The sequence below is a fragment of the Catharus ustulatus genome, chromosome 1 (assembly GCF_009819885.2).
Source record: "Catharus ustulatus isolate bCatUst1 chromosome 1, bCatUst1.pri.v2, whole genome shotgun sequence".
Lineage (NCBI taxonomy): Eukaryota > Metazoa > Chordata > Aves > Passeriformes > Turdidae > Catharus > Catharus ustulatus.
In genome coordinates this window covers 82,733,114-82,757,763 of record NC_046221.1, presented here as the reverse complement: position 1 = coordinate 82,757,763, position 24,650 = coordinate 82,733,114, and the positions used below count along the sequence as shown (strand labels likewise).

The 24,650-nt window shown below is 41.1% G+C and overlaps 1 protein-coding gene across 1 annotated transcript in view; it reads right to left on the bottom strand.

Moving 5' to 3' along the window:
• MYO10 (myosin X) overlaps positions 1–24,650 on the bottom strand; it is a 166,830-nt gene that overhangs the window by 30,760 nt on the left and 111,420 nt on the right. Inside the window, exon 19 of the mRNA XM_033066839.2 lies at positions 22,298–22,378. Coding sequence (XP_032922730.1) covers positions 22,298–22,378 — 81 coding nt within the window. The remainder of the gene's footprint in view (positions 1–22,297; positions 22,379–24,650) is intronic.

Below are 24,650 nucleotides of genomic sequence, written 5' to 3'. Positions count from 1 at the left end.
ACATTTACTGCCATTTAATCTAATAAACTTTCTCTTTCCACTTCATGTGCATTTGTAGGCTATTGCTGTGCAGGGAGAAGCAACAGAATGACGCCCAGGCAACTAACAGGTCAAGAATTATAAGCTTGACTATTGCTTCTGCAGCAACTGAATTTAAAGTCTCTGTAGAGGATCCCAAGTGTTGAAGATACACAAATACAAGTCATATAGATTTAATAAAAAACAAAACCAGAAGGACAGAAAATATTCAATTTTTAGTGTATTGACAGTTATCTGCTATGGATAGGGATGATAGTTTGCCAGTGGTACCTCAAATTTTAAATAAGCTGTATTTAAAAGAGTTTATATTCATTGCTATTCTGAACAGCAGGAATGTTCTCCTCTGTAAACAGACCTCCCCCCTTGCTTATCTGAAGTAAGTTTCCCTTAGTTTGCTTGCAGTTCTTTCAGCATTGTTTTCCATTCAGAAAACCCCACAGCCACTCAGTTACAGAAACCTGTGAATACTGGTCAGTATGGTTCTGCCATTGGGAGCCTCAGGAATGCTCTCATCCCCTCTGAGAGCCCCACAAGTCACCTGTGTTTTCACCATGGTTTGAGGTGACCCAGACAGAGCCATGCAAAGCTGCTCAAGACAGCACTAATTGCTGCCTGGCAAAATACGGGCAACCCCCATATGGAAATACCACCAACATGTAAACACACCACCTAATTCATCAGCATGAATTATCATCATCCACTTTAACCCATCAGGTGACCCTCCTCCGCAGCCATTTGCAGAGCTGGAGCAAAGTGTTCAGTATTTTGCAAGTTCAGGAGGTGGGATCTCTCAGATACAATCAGTGGTTCACATAAAGATCTGAAGCTCTTCAGCTGACAGAAATGACAACAAGATCAAGCCCTGTGAAGCTATCAATCAGAGGACTGTCTTGGTATTTATTAACCGATTTTAATCATGCCTCTTGTTCAACTTGGCAAACAAATTACTCCCCCTTATTTTAACTTGACTAATAAATTCAACTCAACAAATAAATGGCACCCTCAAATTTTAACTTTTTATAAAAAGTACCTTCAGGAAAGCACAGACTCAAAAGTTCATTTTAACTATCCAGTATAACCTTTTCCTTTTTTATTAATGAAAAAAAACTGCTGTGTGCTAGTGGTGACACCAAAGGGAGAAAACTTCCCTGTGAAAGATGCGAACAAATTCATCTTCCTCAGCAATGTTTAATTTGGATTTTGCCACCACAAGTAAAATCTCTGTATTTCAGTGAACATACAGCGTGAATGCTTTCAGTGAGGGAATTGATATTGTCATGGTTGGTATTGCCAACAGGGTTTCCTGTATGTGCCCACTGTATGGCATCCAAGTGTCAGGAACCAGCCTGGCCAATCTGCCCTCTGCATGTCCACTCCTGCCTCCTTGTGTGCAGGTGCCTGATGATCTCCAACCTGGTCACATCGGGGTTTGGCTCTGAGGCCGGACCAGCTGGGAGATGTGGCAAAAGAAACGGGAATAGGAACAAACTTTAATAATGATAAAACAATAAAGGATAAAAGCCATGTGCTGTACAGGGTGATCTCAGAAGACACCAAAGTGGGGCAATCACAGCAATATACAACCTGGGGTCCAGGGTAGTGAACCAATGAACAAGAATTCAGAACATTACCTTATATGCAAAATGTAACCATCCGAGCATCAACTGGAACTATGAACATAACCTTATTTGGAATTACCTAATTTACATAACTATTCCCAGAATCCCATTCTTCCCACCATAACCTCACTAGGTGTTTCCCATGAGCTAGCACTTAATTTCTGTGGGACTTGGGTTGATGGCCACTTCACTTCCTGCCAAGGCCAACTCACTGTCACACTCTGCCAGTCCAACTCCCACACGACGAGAAAGGCAGGGAATGGACACAAATGTACACACAGAAATCGTAAGGAAAAGCTTTTGCTTTTCCCCTTGTGTAACTCAAGGCTGATGTTTGCCACAAGGAGACACAGCTATTTTTTTTTCTTTAACACCAAAACTACTTTTTTTTTCAGTCCTTTTACCACACTCAAACTTGCTGGCTCAAAAGGTGGCATTTTTCTCAAGACTTGCAAACACAACAGTATTTTTGGTGTGCTGAGGTGGGGAGGAAGATGCATGGATGAGAGTGGGGATACACCACAGGCAAAATGCTGTTGACATGACAGATGTCTCTCTCACTAGGCAGCCTCTACCTCTGCAAGGGAGCAGCTCCTGCTTTGAGAGACAGATGGTGGTTGTACCACCTAAACCTTTTATTGCCACCTCCAGGCGCTTAACAAGCCAAAAGTCAGCCCCACAACTGGCTTGAAAGCTCATGTTACTGTTTTAAAAAAACTTGAGTCACAGAGGAAGAAGAAACATTTTGATAACATTTTTCTTACAACTACTGAAGTTTGAAACAGCCCTGCTCTGTTACCAGAAAGTGGAGATGTCACACAGATACCCAACTTCAAACACCTGTATTTTAAAAAAAAGCATTAAAGAGATGTTAGCATGCTATCAACACAGGACAACATGGAGACCACTGCACCTTTAATTAACCACTTTAAGTTCCTACTCCACCACTTTACATTACCTGCTATTTTTAATTACTCACAGACACATGAGACATCCTCCAGGCATATCATTGGAATTACACCTGCATCAAGTAGGGCTGCCTTGAGTAAACTGAGGGTTGGTGATAAGAGATGTGCTGGACTCATCTCTTATGCTTTTCAATAAGAAATACTAAAAGACTACCCCCTACCCCCTCACAGCAGGGATAGTCTTAAGCATAACTTCCAGCAGGACTCCTCACAATTAAAGAAATCAATTGTGTGTGCCTTTATTGAACCAGAGTGCAAAAACTGCACAAATCTCACTACTGAACTGCAAACACTTCTCAGACAGAGTGACAACCCCCTCCACTTGAATACTGCTTGGTGCAGCAATGAGACAAACCTGCAATAGTATCAAATCTCCATGCAAAGGGTCACCTGTGCAGCTGATGATCAGCTTTCCCTCTTTATTGGTGCTCCTTCAGTCTTTCTGTGGCAAGCAAGCTATCTTTCCAATTGATACCAAAGTAATACAGGACAGGACTCAGCTCTGGGATCTGCTGAATTTCTACCAGTGCTGCTGTTAAAGCTTGACTCAGTTCACAAATGAACACTTGGGAAGCAATTGTATTCTCTAGGAAAACTTCAGATAGGCAACAGAACCATGGCTGATTTTAAATCAGTACATCTTCCACAGTAAAAATTTGAAGCCATTCCTAAAACTAAGACTCCTGCAAAGTAAGATCAAATTTACAAAGGAGAAGGTAACAGAAAAGAAAGTCAACAGATTCCAAAATTGTCTCTGAGATGCAATCAACTAAATTTTCAATAGATATTTTACTTTTATCATGGAATGGCAGTGTTGAATCACTCCAGCACACAAAATCACTGGACAACAGCTAGAATCACATCAGTCAAGTCATGTTAAGGCATTGAGCAATATCAATGTGAAACTAATAACTACAAGCCAGGTCTGTTCCACATGATAAGGGTGCTTTGTTTTGTGGTTCAGACACAGCTTGCAATTCATGATTTCCTGGATCCAAAAGTCTCGACTGAGTTTGCACCAGACAGCACCAAAGCCAAGACTTTAATACGACCTGGAGTCTCAACTGGCGAGACTTTGGTTCCTTAAGCTGCTACATGCTTGCTCTGATCTGTAGTGAGTCTTGCAAAGGGCAAAGCTTCTGCCTGAAATCACAGTTGGAAGCAGCCATTAGGACAGACATCTAACACCTACGCATAATTTTAATAATAAAATAGTTCTTCAGATTACAGCCTGACTGAGCTTTAAGAAAAAACACCATCCCCTTTCCTTGAACAATGCCCTTAGTGAAGACCACAAGGCCTGAATAACACAGAGAACACAGCACTTTTTTATTCTGTGCATCATTTGCGCAAAAATCAATCATCTGCTGAAACACAGAGCACACCTGACTTCACCCTGCAGAAATCCTTCTTCCTCCCTGAACTCCTGGCTGCCCCACCAGAGTACAGGCACAATAATGACAAATTACAGCAGCCTCACAGAGTTTAGGCAGGCAGGAGGGAGTTCACAGAAAGACTGGCGACAGGGATAGAGGTGAGAGGAGATAGGGGAAAAAAATCCCACTCCCTTGTTTCTAGATTTCTCTATAAGAACTTGAGCAGAACTATGTCAGGTTTGACACTGTGTCTTAAAACTGTTGACTTTCCTGGCTTAGGAAAGTCTTCCGTGGAAGATACACGCAGAGAAAGAAAAGATGAAACAGATAAGATGTAAAAAAGCAATTTTTAAAATTTAAACGCCAGTAACTTTTTTTGATGTCTTAGTTTCTTTAAATCTGCTCTTTTACTCCTAATATGAAATCTTGGCAGTTTAACTTTGGAGAAAACCATCAGAAATTAAAAAGAGGTCAGTCTTTCTCTGCTTTATAGGGTGTTTGGAACTTGTTTTCACATACAAATGTGTATATTTTGTCAGAAATAGCAAGACTTACTATGCTAGATGTTTCTGAAATGGTCCCCATGGTGTTCTGATTTCAGTCAACACCTCCATGAGTCAAAAAAAAATGCCAGGCTTTCCTCACAGAAAAGTTTGAAAAATGTGACTAATTAAATTTCTAATATTTATGATCTAGCTGAAGTGATACGAAGAATTCTGCATGTCCACTGCCTGCCTTTTTTAAACCAAATTATGCTCAGTGATTCTCATCCAAATGTATTGCTTGGCAGCCTTTACTGGTGTCAAGGATTCAAGCCAGGATCCTGAAAGAAATGAAAGGGAAATGCCCTCACCTGCAATAGGAAAATGCTCTATGACACCAGGACAGACAGGGATAAGGCCTGTCAAACCTGGAGACTGCAGCTGCACTGCTGTGTGTGTCATCCCCCTACCTTCCACAAATCATTTCACCCCCTGCTTTTCTAGCCATCATTTCTCCAGTCATTTACATAATCCGCTTTGATGACAACAGTTTATTCAAAAATTTTCAACCTCAGAATTTATGTGCTTCCAGCACAAGGAGCATTAAAACCTGTATGTGTCCTGCCCACAGACGTGGAGCATCATGCCCTACTCATCTAAAACCCCTATTCAAAGGAAGAAACCCTCTAGATTTTTCTCTAGCACACAGTCAGCTCTAACTAGAAGAGGTTTGGGTCGAAACAGAGACAAGTTTGATACCTGCTTTGTTTTGGAAGGCATTCCCTTACTGTCCCAGAGTACTCATGTCCAGATAAACACCATAAAAATACAGGACAATAAAAGCAAGGATCATGCCACAGCTATTATTTATTTGGGATTTCTACCATATGGCACTGGCAAGTCAAGGAATATTTGAATAAACGTGAAATAACAGTAAGTGTTTTACATGTCCAAAGCTCCCCTGGCCTTTTTCCACACACCCATCCAAAAATCCATAAAAAGCCTCTAAAAATGACTCACACTGCTGGTGGTAACTGGCTAGAAAAAGAATATGGGTGTATTGTAACAATTCTCGTGCCTCAAAAAAGTTCCGCTGCAAACTCCATGCCAGATTTCAGTGCAAGCTCAGTAATGACATGCTGGCTCTTTTTACAGTCTCTACAGGTCTGGACGTGAAAGCACTGCATTTACCAGCAGCAATCATTTACACCCTTAGCTGATCACTTCAACTCCTACTACTGCATCTGACCTGCATCACTCATCTTCCAGCCCTGAGTATTTCAGATAAGAGACAGACTGCAAAATTAGCCACTCTCATGCCACAGGTTAGAGTTTCCTGTGCTAAAAATAGTATTGCACAGAAGGAACACTGTAATTTTAGAGGTCTTCTACTCTACCATAACAGTCAAAGCAGGAGACTCAATAAATGAATGTGAAAATTATTTTGTATTTATATTCAGCCTGTCACCCAGCTTACTTTACAAGCAAGGGCATCCTAAGGACATTTTTAAGACTGCAGCCCATTTAAGAGCTGTGAGGCAGTACATTGCTACACTGACTATTTGCACTAGCGTTTAAAGATTTCAACTAGGTCAAGACACTGTTGAAATAGATTCATCCACAAAGATGCTGTGGTTGTTTTTCACATTCTGCTTGACTATATTCAGCAAAGAGAAGAGCTGGAAGTAGCTTTTTTGTTGGTGAAAAGATGCTCAAATGATTCTGACTGGTTTGCTGAGATTTCAATGCTTTCATTGACAATAAAATCACAATTGCAAGGCTATTTAATATACTTTTTATTAGTTATTGACCCTGTACTCTTGCATTTCAAGCCTTCTATTTGGTTTATAGGGACTAAAAGCAACCCCTGAGTAAATATACAGCAGCCTCTTTGTGAAACTTCCCTTTTAAAGGTATCCACAATTTCTTCTAAAGGAAGCCAGAATTTGCTACCTCTCTCATATGCGCCCAGAGGAATGCTAGCTACTCAGAATGACTTATTTCTTACACACTGGTTATAATTTCATGGAATACGAAGGGATTGTTAAAGGCACAACCTTAAATGCTGGAGAGACCAGGTTTTCTAAGGGCATATTTAGAGCTCTGTAAGTGATTGCCTAAACTTTCAGCTGAAGTAAACCCTTGTTGTTTGAATACATTATTCAGGGCCTCCATTGAAATGCACAGCAAGTCCCATGGGCTGTTTGTCCCGGAGCTGCAGGACCATCCATGTGAGACAGGCAATTAAAAGCATTTGGGAAACAGTGATTTAAGGTTTGAAGCTTTGCTGGCAGGGTCTCAGTACACTGACAGGAGGTGTGACTCACAGCATGGACCCCAGCTGGAACTTTTCATGGACCCTCCTTTCCGCCTGCGTGTAATCTGTTGCCGTTTCATCTGAGGTCGTCCTTACTCAAGACTCCAATCCCTGCAGAATAAACCCTAATCTGGCCTCATTCTCCCCACACTGTGAATTGTCAGCAGCTTCTTCTGAAGAAAATCAATCAGGCTGCCTCAGCCACAGACTTACCATGAAGAAACATGCTGTGAGGTACTAATTGCAGGGACAGCTATCCTTCCTTACCAACCCCGTGTCGAGACAACCAACAACAACATCTCCATTGTTCATTATGGGTTAAGAAGACTTGTGCACACTCCACATCTGCTGAGGCTGCACACAGACCAGCTGCAGGGAGAAACCCTGACTTTCCATGTCATCAAATAATTTACACAGACTGAGACCTCACCCCTTCGTTTTCTTTTGGGGCTTTTTTTTCTTTCCTGGTTTTAATTTTTCCACTGTACTGTCACTCCTCCATGACAGACTTTTTCTCAATACCTTACAAGAGTTTTTTTTTTGTTATTTGACAATTTACTAGCAGGTTGGGCATATAAATACATTACTAAATGCTTAAAAGCAGTAAGACATGTTTTACCATGGTCCCTAAAGCATGATTTCTTCAGATAATGGTGCTTGGTATCAAGCATTTATTCCCAAAAGATACAAAGTTTCATCACTGAATAGAAAACTAGGATGCAAATACTTGAGAGAACATGTTTAAGATGAATTGCTCTTGCACAGACAAAGCCTGACATGGCCGTAAAACCTTATAGCAACCTGTGTAAAAATCTAATCCTATGTGTTTTTAGTGCCTGGTGTACTGTTACTACAAGTAATGTCATCCTTGAAATCCTCCGGGAAGCCAGTTCTCACTGAAATGCTAACACAGGATCACTTCAGCAGTACATCCTCAAATGGTATTGCAGATAACTTTGATGCACATTATCACAATTTACTTTTCTCTCCCCAGTGACACAAAATTGAGCAACCTCTTTTCAGACTACAGCTATGTGCAGGAGAAGGAGGATATAGGGTTATTATCTCCACTTCTTTACTGCAGATTAAGTGAAAAGGAGGAGGTGAAAGAACCTCACTTCCAGTTCATGGGTGGAGGGCCCCAACATTGCATTCCACAGAGGGACAGGGGACATCAACTCATAGAGAACAAGAGTAGAAGAGGATTCTGAATCCAAATCTGACTTTATTCCCATGTTCAGTCTTGGGTACTCACCTGCTACTTCTCTAGGTCTCATCGCACACTATCTCTTTAGGATCCCATGCCTAAATGCCATTTACATCTTGATACTCTTCTATTTTGAGGCATTGCTCTAAAGAGAATACTTAAAATTTGCTGCTACTTCAGAAGTAAGTTCAGTGATTTGTGAGCAAACCTCTGCTGCTCTCTGTGAGCTGTGTGAACAACAATCATGAATCACATCTCTGCAAACTAGAAGATTTAGAATAGTGTCGGTTGGCTTTTGATTTAAATGCGGAATGTTCCTGCTTGTTGTAAGGCCCTGAGGGCCAGCAACTTCATAGCTAAAAAAATTAAAATCAAATTCAAGAAATGTTAAAAAGTCAGCACTTGATCATGCCCCCTTTCCAATACTGAGGCCACCAGCAGTTTCTCCAATGTATTTTGCCCCTGCATGCAGTTCATTCTCTCCATATAAGATGCCTACAAAGCACAAGGCTGACGTAATCCTCAGACTTGCTGCTCTGTGCTTTCTCAAGCAAGGAGATGTTTCAGAGCCATTCCTCTGTTGAAAAAAACTATGTGGTTTTATAAAATTTTCTCTAAGTAGCCCTTTCTCCTTCTCCTTCCTGCACTGAGCCTGTTGTTCGAAAGCCATAATGGGAAATCAGCCAGGCTTAAATCACAGCCAATATCTGATATGTGCAAATGAGGAGCGCCACGAAATATTCAGCCGAGCAGCTTTGTGTTGCTAGGACACCGGAGGTCGGGCAGCACTGAAAGGGCAGACTATTCCCACCCAGCACAGGGCTCCATTCACAGCTGCCTCCCAGAGCATCCCTGCCTCCCAACTCCCTGCTCTGGCCCTTGCCACAGTGACCAGCACACAAGCCCCTCTGCACCAAAAATGCCCCAGTGGACTGCACCTGGCTCTGGCTGATTTGGATCATTTCCAAAGGCTTGTTTCAAGCTGAGGGAGCTCAGGGTACCAGGGGGGCTGCTCCAGAGCTCTAGCAGACTTGCAGTGGGTGGTGTGGAGATCTCCTTTAAGTATCAGGAGCTCTGTAACACTGCATTTAAGACCATTTTTAAGTCTAGAGAAGGGAAATTCAAGTTTACAGAGGTGATGGAGATCTCTGTGACCAGTAGAGATGTCTGCCTAGCTGACAGCAAGAATTATGTGATGAACAGGCCGCCTCAATCTCATGTAACTGGTTGTGTTAATTACTACTACATCTTATATCTCAGTACATCTCAGAAAGTGTCAGTTTAATTCTGGCATTTTTCTTGGAATTTGGTCCTCTGAGCTGCTGTTGTATTCCTATACATTTTTACATTATATACTCAGGACTTGCTTTGCAGATCTGCAGCTGACAAGAGACAGGACTAGTGAAATGCGTGTATGTGTGTGTTTGCAGGGCAGGGGCAGAACCAGAGGGCAGTTGTTTGTTCTTGCATACAATAATTTCTCCAAAAAAAGCAATAAATATGTTCTCCTAGGACAGCTTTGTTATAACACAACAAACCTATCCTCCCTCTGAGAGGTGGAAAGTCTCCTCCTTCAGTTCTTTGATGTTTCTGAGAACTACATCAAAATCAGATTAGATACTTCTGGTAATTCTGAAATTTCCAGTGTAAGTCAAACAAAAAGCCCCTTTACTGATTTCTTCATATTTTATATAAACATGAGATGGAGGATCTGCGTGGATCACAGCTCTCTGTGCTGCAACAGAGGCCACACGCAGGTGAGTCAACATCACCTTGGGCCAGAACAGCAGGAAGCTGCTGTGTTTTCTGCATTGATAATAATCACATCCAGTTGTGAAAAAAAAAAAAACACCATCACTGTCACCTCATTGCAACAGGTTGTGCATTGACAAGCATTAATATGATCTTTTTGTTCCAATTACTATACAACTGTGAAGCGGGAGTTAACTATACAGTAAATTCACTTTGTTTTATTAGCATGGTGCAGGGTTATCCAAAATGAATGGCAATAAACATCCTTAACATCAATATGGTTATCAAAGTGACTATTAACTGATTTATCTACACATACATATCTAAAGAGCAAGATAAACAATGAATTATAATAAATGGTAACAGTACATCAGGATCTAAGTAATTTAATATTCAACTGCCTTCTGAGACACTTAATTGTGATGTCACTGCTCATCTCCTCCAAGCCTGCAGACTTCACAGCCATGGATGCTGGTCAACAGCCCTTTGTTTCAGTAAGGTTTAGTTCAATCTTCACTTAGTTACATGAACCACACATTTGGTTAACTCTATCCATTTTTGAGATGATTTTGTGGAGAAAACTCCTGCCCTAACTTATGGCTTTACAATCTGTTGTGTCATATTCAAATAAGAATGCCTTTTCTTGTCCTAGAAGTGGATTTTTTTCTATTTTTTTCTATCCCTCCTCCGTATTTTCTGATCATGGTGAAAACAGACTGTTGAGACTCCATGACTGGTTAAGTGCATTTTCACTGCTGCCTTACCAGCACTCTTTCTCCAGGAACTGACCAGCTGCATGGAACACACAGGACTGGAAGCAATGAATGTAACAAGTCTTGTCTTCTCTGTGTAGATGACGTGTGGCTGGGCATGCACTGTAAGGGAGGTGCACAAACGTCTCTCCCCTTACAGCTGTGTGACAAGAGGTGCTGTGGCTCCAGGTGCTCTGTTACATGCTGGCCAAAGCAGCATCAAACCAGTAATAACTTAAGCAAAGCATTTACATGTGTGCTTGGAGCTCACTGAGGTCAGTGAGATGTACACATCCTGTAAGAACCAGGCTGATTTGAGTTGGGCTGTGTTGTGCATGCCAGGGGCCACAGGGAAATGCAATTTTAGATGGCTGAACAGCCATTTCTTCCCTGAGAAATTCCTCAGCTGGCTTAAGTATACAACCCAACACAACCCTTAATGTTTGACTCCAAAAGCAATTTTGTTTGACATGTGAATTGTTTGCCTACATTAAAAACTTCCTTGAAGCTAATTTAAATGCTACACAACTTCTAATAAAAATCATCATTTCTCCCTTTGAAATACTACTTTTAATTGATGAAGCTGGTCACTGTTTCTGGCTAAATATGAAGTACGCAGAAATGGTTTGGCACACTGCAGATGGACATACTCATCTTCATCATGCTGAATCTGGGGCAGCTGTTCATTTGAGAAAGTCAGTATCACAGATGATTTGGCATTCATCTGGCTTTCTGAGAGTGGATGTCTTCTCTCAACCCATCTACATGATCTCTGCTTTGCTAATAAAGGTTTGGAGACCCCTCCAAAGCACCTACTTACCACACACTTAGGAGATTTCTAGGTCTATAGAGAGTGAATTTCAAAAATGCCATGATTGATTACATCACGTAAACAGTGGAAATAGAATATAGCACTACGAGTTTGGTGACAAACTTGCCTTCTCTACACTAGATATTGTATAATGCTCACAGGGATGGGCCATAGCCCAAGGTGGCTGCCAAAACAAAAAACTTGCCAGTGTCCCAAATGATTTACATGGTGCAAGGGGCTTCTTGGCAACCAGCATCTTCACAGACCTGAACTGTGCACGCTGGCCTGGTGCTTGGGGCCAAGCAAGGGAACAAATACTGCCCACAAAGCCTGAGGAATCATGCTGCTATCACCTCCCAGCAAAGCTCCTGTAAGTGGCACCAGCTGCCCAGCTCCCTGTTGCCTGAACAGGGAATTCACACCAGTAATGTGGAGAGGAGACAAACCAATGAAAGCAACCTCAAACCTCATCATGTGGCAGCCTAAAACTTCCTATAGGTTAGATTGACCACACTTGCAGCTCTGATGATGTCGTCAAACACAGACCTTACAGCTACTACATTCCACTTCATACAACTGAAACCACAACCTGACTCCAAAAAGTGTTACGAATGGACCTGCCTTGCTACTGAAGTTCATAAACTGCCTAAACCCTCCAGAAATGGAAAATTCTGAGTGTTAGACAACAAAGACAAAATGCTTTGATGCGCTTTCAGTAAGCATTTTGTGTTTAATGTTTCATCTGATGAGGTGGCACCAGATGTTCTGAAGTGTATCTAGTGCTTACAAATGCATCATAGTGAGGCTCTCTGCTGAAGACTTTGCTGCATCCTATGACTAAATTAAGAAAACACATATATGTTTGTATATAAAAAGATAGATATAGTCAAAGAGAAAAAGGTTTAATAATTAATCCAAGTTCTACACTTAAACAACATTTACTTCTGCTTTTCACACAGGTTTTGTGTTCTGAGGGTTGCTTTGACAAAGACTGTGAATAGCAGGGACAGCACTCTAACTTTCAGTAATCTGTTACGTTATAATCACTATTGTTAAGCTTTCATTTATGCTGCAGGTTGTAAATACATTTTTTTGAATAAGTCAATAAATGAGAAACAAAATAAATCTTATCTTTTTTGAAACCAAGAAGATTTAGCAAAAGAAATACTGAATACATATCATCAATGTGCATACAACAAAATGCTACATTTTGACCTACCACCACTTTACCCACTTGGGGTTTAAAAGGACATATTTTTACATCAGTGAGAGAAGAACAACTACAAGTTATGACAACACTGTTTCCTGGTCCCATAGGCACTTTATCAGATCATATACCCTCCATCTAGATTTGCAAGGCAAATCTAGGGCTGCACTTCTTGAGACCAGAATAAAACTCCCATAGACTTCAATGGTGCAGGATCAAACCCATTCCCTTCATAACAGGTTCTCTCAAGCAATTTTATCCTCATTTTCTACCCTGTGGCTGAATTCTAATGTTTGCAGAGACAAGCACTTTAAGTGGGAAAGGCAAGGCACAAAGTGCAGATCCCAGAAGCAAAGGCAACCAGTGGTGAACAGCGCTATTTTACGTGCTGTGTTAGAGGGTTATTTCATTTGGGGCAGAAGGGAGAGCTGACACAGCAAAGAAGGTCAAAATATACCAACTGCTCTACTGTCCTTTCCATTACTACTGCAATATTTTTTTTTTCCCAGGCATATTCTATTTCCTGTATTTCTATGGGAAAAAAAATTACTGTTTTAAGTGTGGCCCATCAAAGTTTTTCCAGTAAAATTACAAAATTAATTTAGACTTCTGGGTTCTGAAGATACCTTGCTTGACTCCCCCCACCCTGAACACACTTGTCCCCAATATTACCTTCTTATCATGCATCAATGCAAAACTACATGCCTTATGCCTTAATAAATAGCAGAAATACTGTAATCCTTAACTTTACATAGCTGGTTTTCCTGAATCTACACTATAGATGATCAGAAAAGATCTTTCTCTAGGAAGCAGCCCATCACTACAACACAGGTCTTCCCCCTCAGCACACACAGCTCTACTTCTGTCGACTTTTTCCCAGCTCTGCAAACAATCAGCCCTTTAACTTTCAAACAAAGTGTGATTTATTAAAGCAGACTGCTTGGCAGCAAAGCTCTCCTGGTGTTCGAAAATATGATTAGACCAGTAAATTTAGTTCTTTTATTCATAAACTTGATTCTGTATGTATTTACCCTCTTTAAAAGAAAATAAAGGACAGAAACATTTCCAGTACAGCTTGCTCAGGAAAACTCCAAGAACTTTCTATTCTTTTTCTACAAGTCTACTGCAGCTTCAAGTATGCAAGACTAAAATAATTAAAAAACCTGCATGAATTAAAGCCCTTACCTTTTAAGATGTTTTCCCCCTTTAGCGTTCGTCCATTGTGAAAAACTGAATCTTTAGCAGTTGCAGCTATGCACACACACACACAGACACACACAGAACAGAGCTTTCTTCAGCTCACTGGTATTTCAAGTCTTTCATGTGATATCTTTGGCTGTACTTGCTTAATTCATTCCTGCTGCTACTCAAAGGAAGTCAAGCCTAGCGAGGGCTGGCTCTACAGCAATCACTGAAGATATTCCTGACTAACAGGACACGAGGGCTAATCTCACCTTATAGGTAGCAAGAATGTAAATATATTTCACAGCCAACCAATTCCTAAATCTTGAGAGATAAAAAGCACAATATGTGCTAAGACACAGCTTATACAGGAAGAGACTTGTGAAATTTAAAGTTTTTGCTAAAGAACAATGCTCTGTACCCCAGTGATGCTTTTGGAGCTCCAGAGATGTCTATTTATCATGGACTGTGCATGTTCCCTCAGAGTAGTTACCATGAGAACACAGCAAACAGGATTTGAATGTAAATTGCCATTTAGAGATGGGGGCACTTTTTTTTGGTAGTAGTTAAAGAAGAAAACTTCCAGAGCTTAATGAAGTACACAGTTTTTCAACACATACATTTGCATGACAATGTTTGCAATTCAAATGCTTGGTAGAGTGCACAAGAAGGAAGAAAAGCCAAGTTCTTTGCTGGTATTTATAAAAAGCAAATACTTCAGACATGGGATCAGTGGTTGCAGTTCCACAATTGCCTATCCATGCCACATAGTCACATATAAAGGAATTCATAAGCCACAAAAAAATCCATCAGGTGGCACAACATGCAAGAATTATTGTAGTGTCTGAAGTCAGCTGTAGGCAGTAAGATCCTATGCTGCTGGTAGATAATTGCTGAAGCAGTCAAAATCTTTCTCACTTCTAGATATTACACTGAACTACACAGCAAACATTGCATTAAAAATATCCCATCCCTGGGCATTTGATTTTCCCACAGAATTGTTCTAGTACTTTGCCATTTGGGCCACCCCCATCCAAGACCCTCCCAAAAAGCAACTGTGTCCCTCCATCCTGCTTACAAACTGCCACGGTTACTACCCAAGATCCAGAAATTGCTCCTACCACCTGTGGACAGAGTCCTACCAAATGGTACGTGCTGCAAAACATGCAGAACTCTTGTCTGCCTGCTCTGCTTAGAGCTGGGTGCAACCTTTACAGCAGAGTGTCTGCTCCCTTGCCTGCAGCATCCCATCTTAGCTCTCTGTCCCTAGCCTTAAACAGCTCAATTTTAAACTCCTTAACTACGGTCACTGAAAGACAAACCCTAATACACTTAGCAAAAGAATGCCTCGTCAGCCCTGCTTAGCAAACAACAAACCTTGATGAAGAACATGCCTTGTCTGGGTGACTGCCTGGAGTGGAATGACCTACTTCAGCCCAGCAAGCGGGGACACTGATATGGGGACAAAGGGACAACCCGGTGGCTCTCAGGCAGCATAACCAAGAGGCTGCACCACAGCAGTGATGGGAGTGATCTTTCAGAGAAGACACTGAAGAGAGGCATGGCTTACATGCAGCATGAAACACCTTGTTCTTTCAGACAGGGATTCAGATTCACACATAACATTACTGCCAGCACTCTGGGAGCAGGAGGATTGCTTTCCTCACACCCACCCTCCTTATCACTTTTGCCTAAGGAATGAGTCTTGTAGCGCCTGACCTAATTACTCAAGTGATGTGTCACAAAATCATGCAGCTGGGACATACTCCACAAGTCTTGATCTCAAGCTATGTAATTCTGCAAAACCCAAGGCGACAAGATCCAGGCAGCTGAATTAAGTGGTGTTGGCCGGGCACGACACCACACCTTCCAACTGCGCCTTCCTGGCTATGAATAATAAAGCCTTATGAGCTAGTTAAAGGGTAAGGAGGATAAAGAGTTTGCAATTGCCCCATGCACTTGTTGACCTCCGAGATCAGGCCAGTGTGCTGTGTTTCTGGGAAATGGCTGCTCTCCTCCCAAATGATGAACCTGAGCTGCAGCTCTCTGAGTCTGACCCAAGCAAGAGCAATCTGTGCTCAGAGCATGTGGCTCTGTTGCCGCTAGAAGCAATGACAGCAGTAACTGGCAGCCAGAAAGCCTTCTTAACCAAGTATTTATTGAGAATAACTGAGATTAAAGAGAGATTTTTTTTTAAAAGGTAATAAGGATCTCTAATATATGAGCTACTTATACAGCTGTAATTGAATCCTGCTAGACCTTAACTTTCTACAGATAGCCTCACACACATGCCCAGCAGCTCCACCTGGGCTATATTATCTATTTCCTCTACTTTCAAAGTACGACAGAGTTACTATTAACATGATCAGGCTATTTATTACCTTTTTCTTGTGGACAGCAAGTCAGATTTACCCTGTGATCTGCTAGCTCCCAGTACCAGACACCACTGCAGCTTTGCTGCAGAAGAGCTACCCCAGGGCTTGGCAACTGACTAAAACATAGAGACACATCAATTTAGAGCCTAACACTTTTTAGCTTTTAACTGCTGGGCTCAGCATCTCTGAAAACCCACAAAGGCATCTGTTCTCCTGTAAGGAGACCCAGAGTCTGCTGAATGTTACTGTATATAGCAAATGCTTGGTATACAACTCCAGTAGGATTGGCATACAAATTTGAATATCCTTATTAAGAAATTTTTTTTAAAACAAAGACTTCTGAAAGTAAAGTTATCCAGATGCTTAACAATCCTGTATTTCAGGTACTGTAGAATACCCTTCAAGTTCACAGTTTCCCTGAATCTTTCAAGTTTATGTGTGCTCTCCCCAATAAAGTACCATTAGACTTGCACTCATCCATATTTCTGCAAAAAAGAAAAAAAAAATCTCCCTAGAAGGCAAACCCAGAAATTCATATAGTCAAGTCTCAATATGACAATACTGACATTCCAGCTTGAAAACCAGCTCACCTACTGCATTCCTTGCACTTGTACCTGCTCCACAACCTGCACACAATCACCCTTGCAGATGGGGTCAAGCTCTACTATCAGTGTTCCTTTGCACTGCATTCCTGAGCTGTACTTCTACCTGGTGTTTAGGCTGGTATCATGCTATACTTACATTTGTAATGATTCAGAGCTATTTTAAGAACACAACTTTAATTCAGGCGCGAAGCAAAATAGGTTTGTATCTTATTTCATATTAGAGGACAAACTGCTTGCTGTTCCAGGGTGTGTCATGGTCATGAATGACCTATGCCTCAAAGTACACTGCAGGTGCCAAAAGCCATACCTTGATCCCTTCAAATGGCTCTGTCCCCAGCAGCAATGTTAACGATCTTATTGCCTTGGTACTAATTTTCCAAGAATGAGTGTAGAGCATGATAGGGCTTTAAGCAGCAGTAGATCTCACAGAATTTATTACAGACTTTTTTCTACCACTCTTCCTTTGAACTGCTAAGGTATTACCAGTTTCATTTTTCCTGTTGCTCCCTGTAGCCCCTACCCCGCAGTAGGGTTACAATACAGGTTTAATTTTGTCTCACTTATTTACCTGACCTAATTAAATTTTTAAGATTAAAACAAAGTTAATGTAAAAACCTCAGGAGAAACAGAATTATGCCTTTAGAGATCACAAGGTCTGACAGAAGGTGGCTTTTATCTTGACAGTGACAAGACCATCACTGCAACAGAAGAATGAGGCAGACAATAAATGAGTGGACAAGGACATGAGTAAAGACACTGTAATCCTGTTGCCTGGTGCCACTCCCCAACACAAATTTCCTATAAAACAATTTAAAAAGTGAAATCTTTGTCTTGATACATCAAATACTTCATGTGAACTATAATCAAGTCACGATTTTGTCTAGCAGGACTTAACTGGCCTTAGGTCTGTAACCAAAGAGAAGTGCATGCACCTATTTATGTGCAGGGGAGAACAGCCACATCTGAACCTGGTGAAGTCACAAGAACAGGGGGATTATAAAAACAAGCTTTAATAACTGAGGTTTTGAGAGACCAGCACAGCTGAGGCCCTGCAGATGCAGGAGGTGGGGTCACTTGCTATGATTACACCAGTATTGTGCCACTGGAGATTACGCCAATATATTTTCAAGAAACAGCCTAAATGGAAAAGGGAACCTGAGAAAGCACTTGAGGCAAGCTGTCCAAGGCTGGCTGCTTCTGGGCAACAGGATAACTTCTGCGTCTGAAATAGCTTGAATGGGAAGTTTAGATCTTAAATTTACTCTGATCTGTCTCCTGAATAGCACCAAAGCTTAGCAACTTTATTAATAGCAGCAAGCTGGAAGAAACATTCAGCTGATGATTGTAGCAATGGCTGCAGCTTCTTTTAAAAAACAGCCTTTTTTGTTGTTGGTTTGCTTTTTTTGTTGGAGTTTTTTTGTAGTGGTGTTTGTTTTTTAATTTAGGGTACACAAAGAAAAGGAGACAGAGATCAGAAAAGGCAAGGTTGCAAGGGGGAATCATTATCAAATAGGAGACAGAAAAAGAAATATGAAACCAAGAAACAGAAAAAATGTGCTAAAGTTCAAAAGGATGAAATGATACATAGTTCTGCCAGCTGCAGTGAAGATAAGGGGAGCTGAGGAGAAAGACACTTCATTAACAGAAAACACTCATTAAGCATACCAAGTGGAAAAGTTTCCATGTTATGGATAGTTCAGAACAGATTGGAAATTGTGAAAACAGATACCCTGATTGTTCTGGGGTCTCCCCAAGATTAATGGGTCCTCTGTCCTTCTGTCTGAGGCCTGCCTGCTGAAATGTCTTGTGACAAAAGGTCACGTACTCCATGCGCTCCCTTTAGGAAATTGCACTAATGAGCGTAGAACCTGCTTTCATATGTAAATTTTCAGTGGTTTACTGCTTATGCTGAATTGTTTTTGCTTGCCACTGCAACATACTTAAAAACTGAACTTTTGAAAAATTAAAACAATGAAATAATTACTGTAAATAATCACATCTGCTACCAACATGAATACACTTCAGTATCTAGAACAGCAGAGAAAGTAGTTTCATACACATTCTGCTTTTCAAAGGCTCGAATATGACTTCTATATGCTTAACTTCATTCACCTACAGAATTCACACTACTTGAGTTCCCTCAGCTCCTCCCCTCCAGTTGCAGAGGATGTCCACCAATAGGTGTGTCCCCTATTTGTACCCAGTCCAGAGGAGAACAAGTAGATGGAGAGGCTTTGTTCCCAATAACACAACTTCAGTTCTCTCCTTGCCAAATCTCTCTGGTCCAGCTCTCCTTTAATTCTGTGTATTTCAAAAAAGCAGTAAAAAACCCCTTTCTTCCACATACTTAGGTATTTGGCAAGCACTGTTCAAGTACAGTAATTTCACAATTATAAGCCACACTGAGTAAAAGCCGCTCTTCCGGGTGCCAGCAACTTTTCATTCTTTGTCTGTATATAAGCCGCACCTGATTATAGGTATCTATTCTATCACCATCTGTTGAGAGTGGGGGCAGTGATCCTTATCTCAATGGCAGATCCATCCATTGAAACCAGGCGGGGCATTGTTCTTTATCTTTTCACAACCCATCCTTCCTCCAGCGAGTCATTTTCTGCTAATGGCCCACTGAGTCCCACTGTGGGACTGATAAAATTACTGCATCCCATTGGAATTTGCTCCAGCCAGGGGGAAGAGCCCAACATTTCTTACCAAGATAAAAACAGAGGCTTTGGGACACTAAGGGAGCCCCTTTCTCCACTGGACTCCAGAGGAAAACCGGATTTCTCCACATCACCACTGGACCTCCAGAGGGAAACTGCACCTTCTACAGGAGCACTGCTTCAACTGAATCACATCTGTCACTGCAGGAGGATGCAGCCACCATTTAATTGGACTGCTACCAACACCCTGCCTGACGGGGTGTCAGGTTGTACTCTGACTTTGTCAGGGTTTGGAGTTTGTTTCTTTGTAGTACTTATTTCTATTTTAATTTCCCTATAAAAGAACTGTTATTCCTAATTCCCATATTTTTGCCTGAAAGCCCCTTGATTTCAAAATTATATTAATTTGGAGAGAGGGGGTTTACAGTCTCCATTTCAAAGAGAAGCTCCGGCCTTTCTCAGCAGACACCTGTCCTCCAAACTAAAACAGTAACTTTTCGTTCTTTGTCCATGTATAAGCCGCACCTGATTATAAGCCGCACTTTGGGTTCGGAGCAAAATTTTAGTCAAAATGGTGCGGCTTGTATTCGTGAAATTACTGTACCTTCTGAGTTACATTCATCATTCCTTATCACCACAACTGCAGATGGGAAACAGAGGAAAAGGCTTAGTGAAAACCTTTACTTTTTTTGATCCAAGTTTACTCCAAGTAGCTCATCTGAATCTTTCAAGTAGTTTTTTTTCTAACCAGCCCTGCGCAGTGAGTCATGTATGTGGTGACCCCTGGTAGTCCAAGCACAGCTCCTCTGTCTCTGAGCCATGCTGGTTCACAGCTGTGCAAACTGAGTCACCTTATTTTCCTTTGTCTAACTGAAAAGAAGCAACATGTTGTATGAGAAGATAAACTACAAACTGCTCAATGGCATGTGCACCTATAGAATTCAGCAAAGGTACACAGCAGCCAAATGCTGCTCCAGTACCTGCACTGCTGCAGAAGGAGAGACACCAACAATGTTACAAGATCAGCACTAAAAATCACGGTGTCTGTTCAATGTGGAGTGGGGGACAGAGAGCAGCATACAGCAGGCAGAACTTCCAACAGTGAATCTCATAGGTGCATTTTGGTAACATTTCCTGAATGAAGAATGCCATCAACAAGCATTATTTATGGCTTTCCTTCTCATTTTCAGTCAAATCTTCCACTGAGAAGCTCTGTGACACTTGACTCTTGTTCTTCAAACAGTATTTCTTATCTAGTAAAGCCATTGATTCAAGTTAAACATGCAATCAAAAAAAGTCAAATGGAAAACAAGTACAGTCATTTTTTGCATAAGATTTCAGTGAGATTTTACATGTAGATTGAAATGGATTGTCTACAGAAATTTCTCAATCTGTTCCTACATGCACTCCTGCAGTTAGAGGTGGTCCCCAGAGACTGTCTCAAGCTTTTTCTCCTTGCACAGCTGCTAATTCTGTGAGAAGTGTGTTTCAGTTGTAGTAAAATATATGTGTAGATACAGTAACACATCCCAAATTTGTCAGGGATGAAGCATTTTAGTAGGAAAAGACTGGAAGAACAAGGAACACAGGAGTGGGAACTCAGTGTTTTCCTCGCTACGGAAATGCAACAAGTGCCTGGTTTTTGCATCAATCACAGCAAAAGTTTGCTGCTGTGAGGATGAGCCTTATTAGTCAGGTCTGAAAGGACAGATAAAGAAAACCTGTGAGTTTGTTACTGAATTCCTTCTAGATAAGGGTCATGGGGATTCCAGGCAGAAACAGGCCTGGCAAAAACTGCCTTCCCTATGTGATTGGGGACTTTGCAAACACGCAAGCTCACAAATCCCAGCTGCTTGCCAGGGCTCTGTCATCCATGTGGGTTCAGCTGCCTGGTGGCTTCACACCTCAGAGTACCAAACATCTCGAAACACAGAAAGTTGCTTTTATTTGCTTCCAGGCTGCTCCCTCCCCTTGCTAAGGTGCCCAAAGTCTGCATGTTATTTGGCACAAATAGCAGCACAAAAGCAGAGTTAACAGTCAGCAACTGAAAATACGTAAAGTCAAGGATGTACTCTCCAGGTGGCACTAAAACCTACAATGGAATACACACATCTGTTTTGTCAGTATCCTGATTAGCTAGACAGCCCTGAAAAATGGAACATGCAAATATGAATTTATAGTTAAATCACCAATCTCTGAGTTGCCATGTAAAAACCATAAATCAGATTCCCTAGCACCTCTGCCTATTGTATTTTTGACAAAAGCAGACCATGCCTGAATTACAGCCTATTATGCCCAAAACAGATTTGCAAAACCCCAGGATATCAGAACTAGGCCAACAATATTAATTTCAATGACTACTGTACCATTACCATTTCATTTCTAGAGAGTCCTCCAACATATTTAGGCAAATCTTGACACTGCCTTTCATTATCTGTAACTCAAAAGACAAATTGGTACTGTAAACCTTGGTCTCCAAGCCTGTTTTAAGAACAAAATTCTGAAACAGAACAAAACATCAGCATGTACAATTCCAGGTACCTTCATAAATTGAAGGTGTAAGAGTGTGACACCAGTTTTTCTATATACATCTGAATCACTGCCTCTAGTGACTTAAAACAAACTTTGCGATTTTGATATTTTCTCCCTAAAAAGGTTCTCACAGAGTTGTCACACATGAAGTTCAGCCCTCTACCTTCTGTTTATAACCTTCCTTAGAGCCAGTCATTTATCAGAGTTGTGAGCAATGACTACTAAAGAGTGCATAAGCTATGTGTAAAGAAAATAATTCAAAAGCCCTTCCCAGTGCCTTCCTCTTCCAGAGCCTTCTACAAAATCAGTGAAGAATGCTACCCTCTGCTTCACATAGTGGTAAATAACCAGTCAGGCAGCAAAAGATTAGGCCTGAGATGTACAGAAAAGATGGACACCATTTAAAATCTTACCTTCTGCACGTTGGGTTTGATGCACCGAACAAAGAAAGGGTTTGAAGAACTCAGGGTCGCCATTAAAGAATGAAGTGATTCCTGAAACACAGGTGGAGAGAAGACAGTACTGCACAAGCTGGATTTTTGTACAAGCAACATAACCCAGGACAAGAGCTCCTGCAGCTCAGCACTGCAGACAGCATCTAACTGCAGCACCTAGTGGTGCACACCAGAATTTACGGCACTGTGGAAGCTCTTGCTTCCAAATAGACAGGTCAACACCTGCGTGTTCACTTCTTCCACCGGCTCTTCTGATCACAACTCGCATCACTGTTTCACAATGAACAAGATTCATAGATTGATATGAAAAAAACTGTTGATAAAGAAACACCAAAGTCTTGTTTCAGGGATCTTTTAAATGACTGCTTAAGACTAAGGATCCACATTCCCAAACAGCTAAATCTGAGCATTTACCCTGAAGAAAAAGGTTTTTTTCCTAGCTTTAGAACTCTGAATGATCCAATGCACATTAGATTATCAGTAGTCTGAACCTCAGCCTGGAGATAAAAATCACAAAATCTCTCAGTCCTTTTATGATTATTACTTTAATTACACATCCACCCCTTTCCCGTCTGAGCCATTATTCCGTATCTTATTCCAACTTGCCTTATTCTCTATCATTAAGTATGATGAACCTTTTTAAACTGAAGTCTTGCATTTACTTTGCAGAGATACAAATGATTGGAGAGGAGCTCAAGCTCTGAAGAGCCCACAAAGTTAGCAATGGTAAAGTTACACCCCTCAAAGGTGGCACTTTGTGCCAGGCACCAGGGAAAATATAAAGCAGGCTGCCCAGAAAGCAGAAAGTGCACATTTTAAAGGAGCAACAGTGTGCGTCCTGCCATATGTCTTGGAGAAAAACTGTCAAGGTCAGTCTGTTACAACAAATTATTGTTTTAATCTGCAGACCAAGCACTTACTTTGTAATTGAACATGCAGTGTTATGGCTGTGCACAGGAGCTGGTGCAGGGCAAAGGGAGCAAACAGTGAAATGATTGGGAACATAAATGAAAGCTCTTGGTTTGCTTTGCCAGCCTGTGGACCAGGGAGTTGGCAGCAAACACCAAACAGAACATACAAAGACAAAAAATCTTTGTGTAAAGACAAATATTTACAGCTTTGAAAAGTAAAGGCTTCATCCATATTAAACCTGTGTGAACATTACATCTATGGACAATTCTCTCATCCCAGGCTCCTATTTACATAGATTGGAAAAGCTGGTCAGTCTAAACAGAAATGATTTAAACTATTTTCACTTTCACCTGTGGTACAGCCAGCCAGATTCTGCAGAGTGCTGCAAGCCTCTAAGTCACTGTCAGGTGATGAGCTAATCTGGAGTTTGCCCTGTTGTAATCAACAGGCTGAAACAGATGGTATCTAAACCCTGCTATTCTGCCTGCACCCCCAGGCCTGCATTAGGCAGGTCATCAAATGAAGAGTCAACTAATTTATCATGAGAATAAAACTGTGAAGGCACAGTTCTTATCTTCAGTTGAAGTAAGATGGACTAATCCCTGTAAGGCTTTAAAACATGTAAAAACACCCAACTCAATGCTCTGGGGAAGGCATGATGTGACAAAGGCATGATCTTGTAAAGCAACCCAGCTGGTTAATGGTCAGTTACTGCAGTAAGAGGCAATAATGTTTTGATTTCATGTTTTATCACCCTTATGTTTTCCAGGACCCCTGACAGAGAACAGAAGGACTACTACACTTTGTTCTACCTTGCCAAATAAGTGAAAAAAATATGGTCTGTTTTTGTAAGGTTAATATCTGAGAGGTCTACTTTGCACATATGCAAATGACTAAGAGGAAACAGTACCTTCTGCTACCCTAGAAAACCAGCAAATAACACCATCTCATGACAAGAAATGGATACTTCTGAGATGAGTTATGGTAGCACAAAACAGTAGTTTTTAATAAGAGACATTGTGTGTGCCCCAGCATACACTCCTTGCTGCTCTGTCCAACACTTAGCAATAGCCTATTAGGATAAAATCTGCCCTTGAGGGGTTCAAGTCTGCTCTTTTTTTAAAAAAGTGAATGAACTCTGCAAATGTATATTAATTCAAACAAAATGAAAGGGAACTAATCCAGACTTGTACTCATGCAATTTAGGAGATGTTTCATGCCAATCTTTCCCTTTTAAATAATTTGCAGATAGACTTTATGCTAGATTTCAATTTGGTGCCATTTTTGATGAGAGGCTATGAAGCCTCATAAAAACGTGTTTAACAAAAATGCCTTCCAAACTTTAAGTTAAAGCAAAGCAACACCTTAATGAGGTATTTATTCACCACTTGTTTTTCTC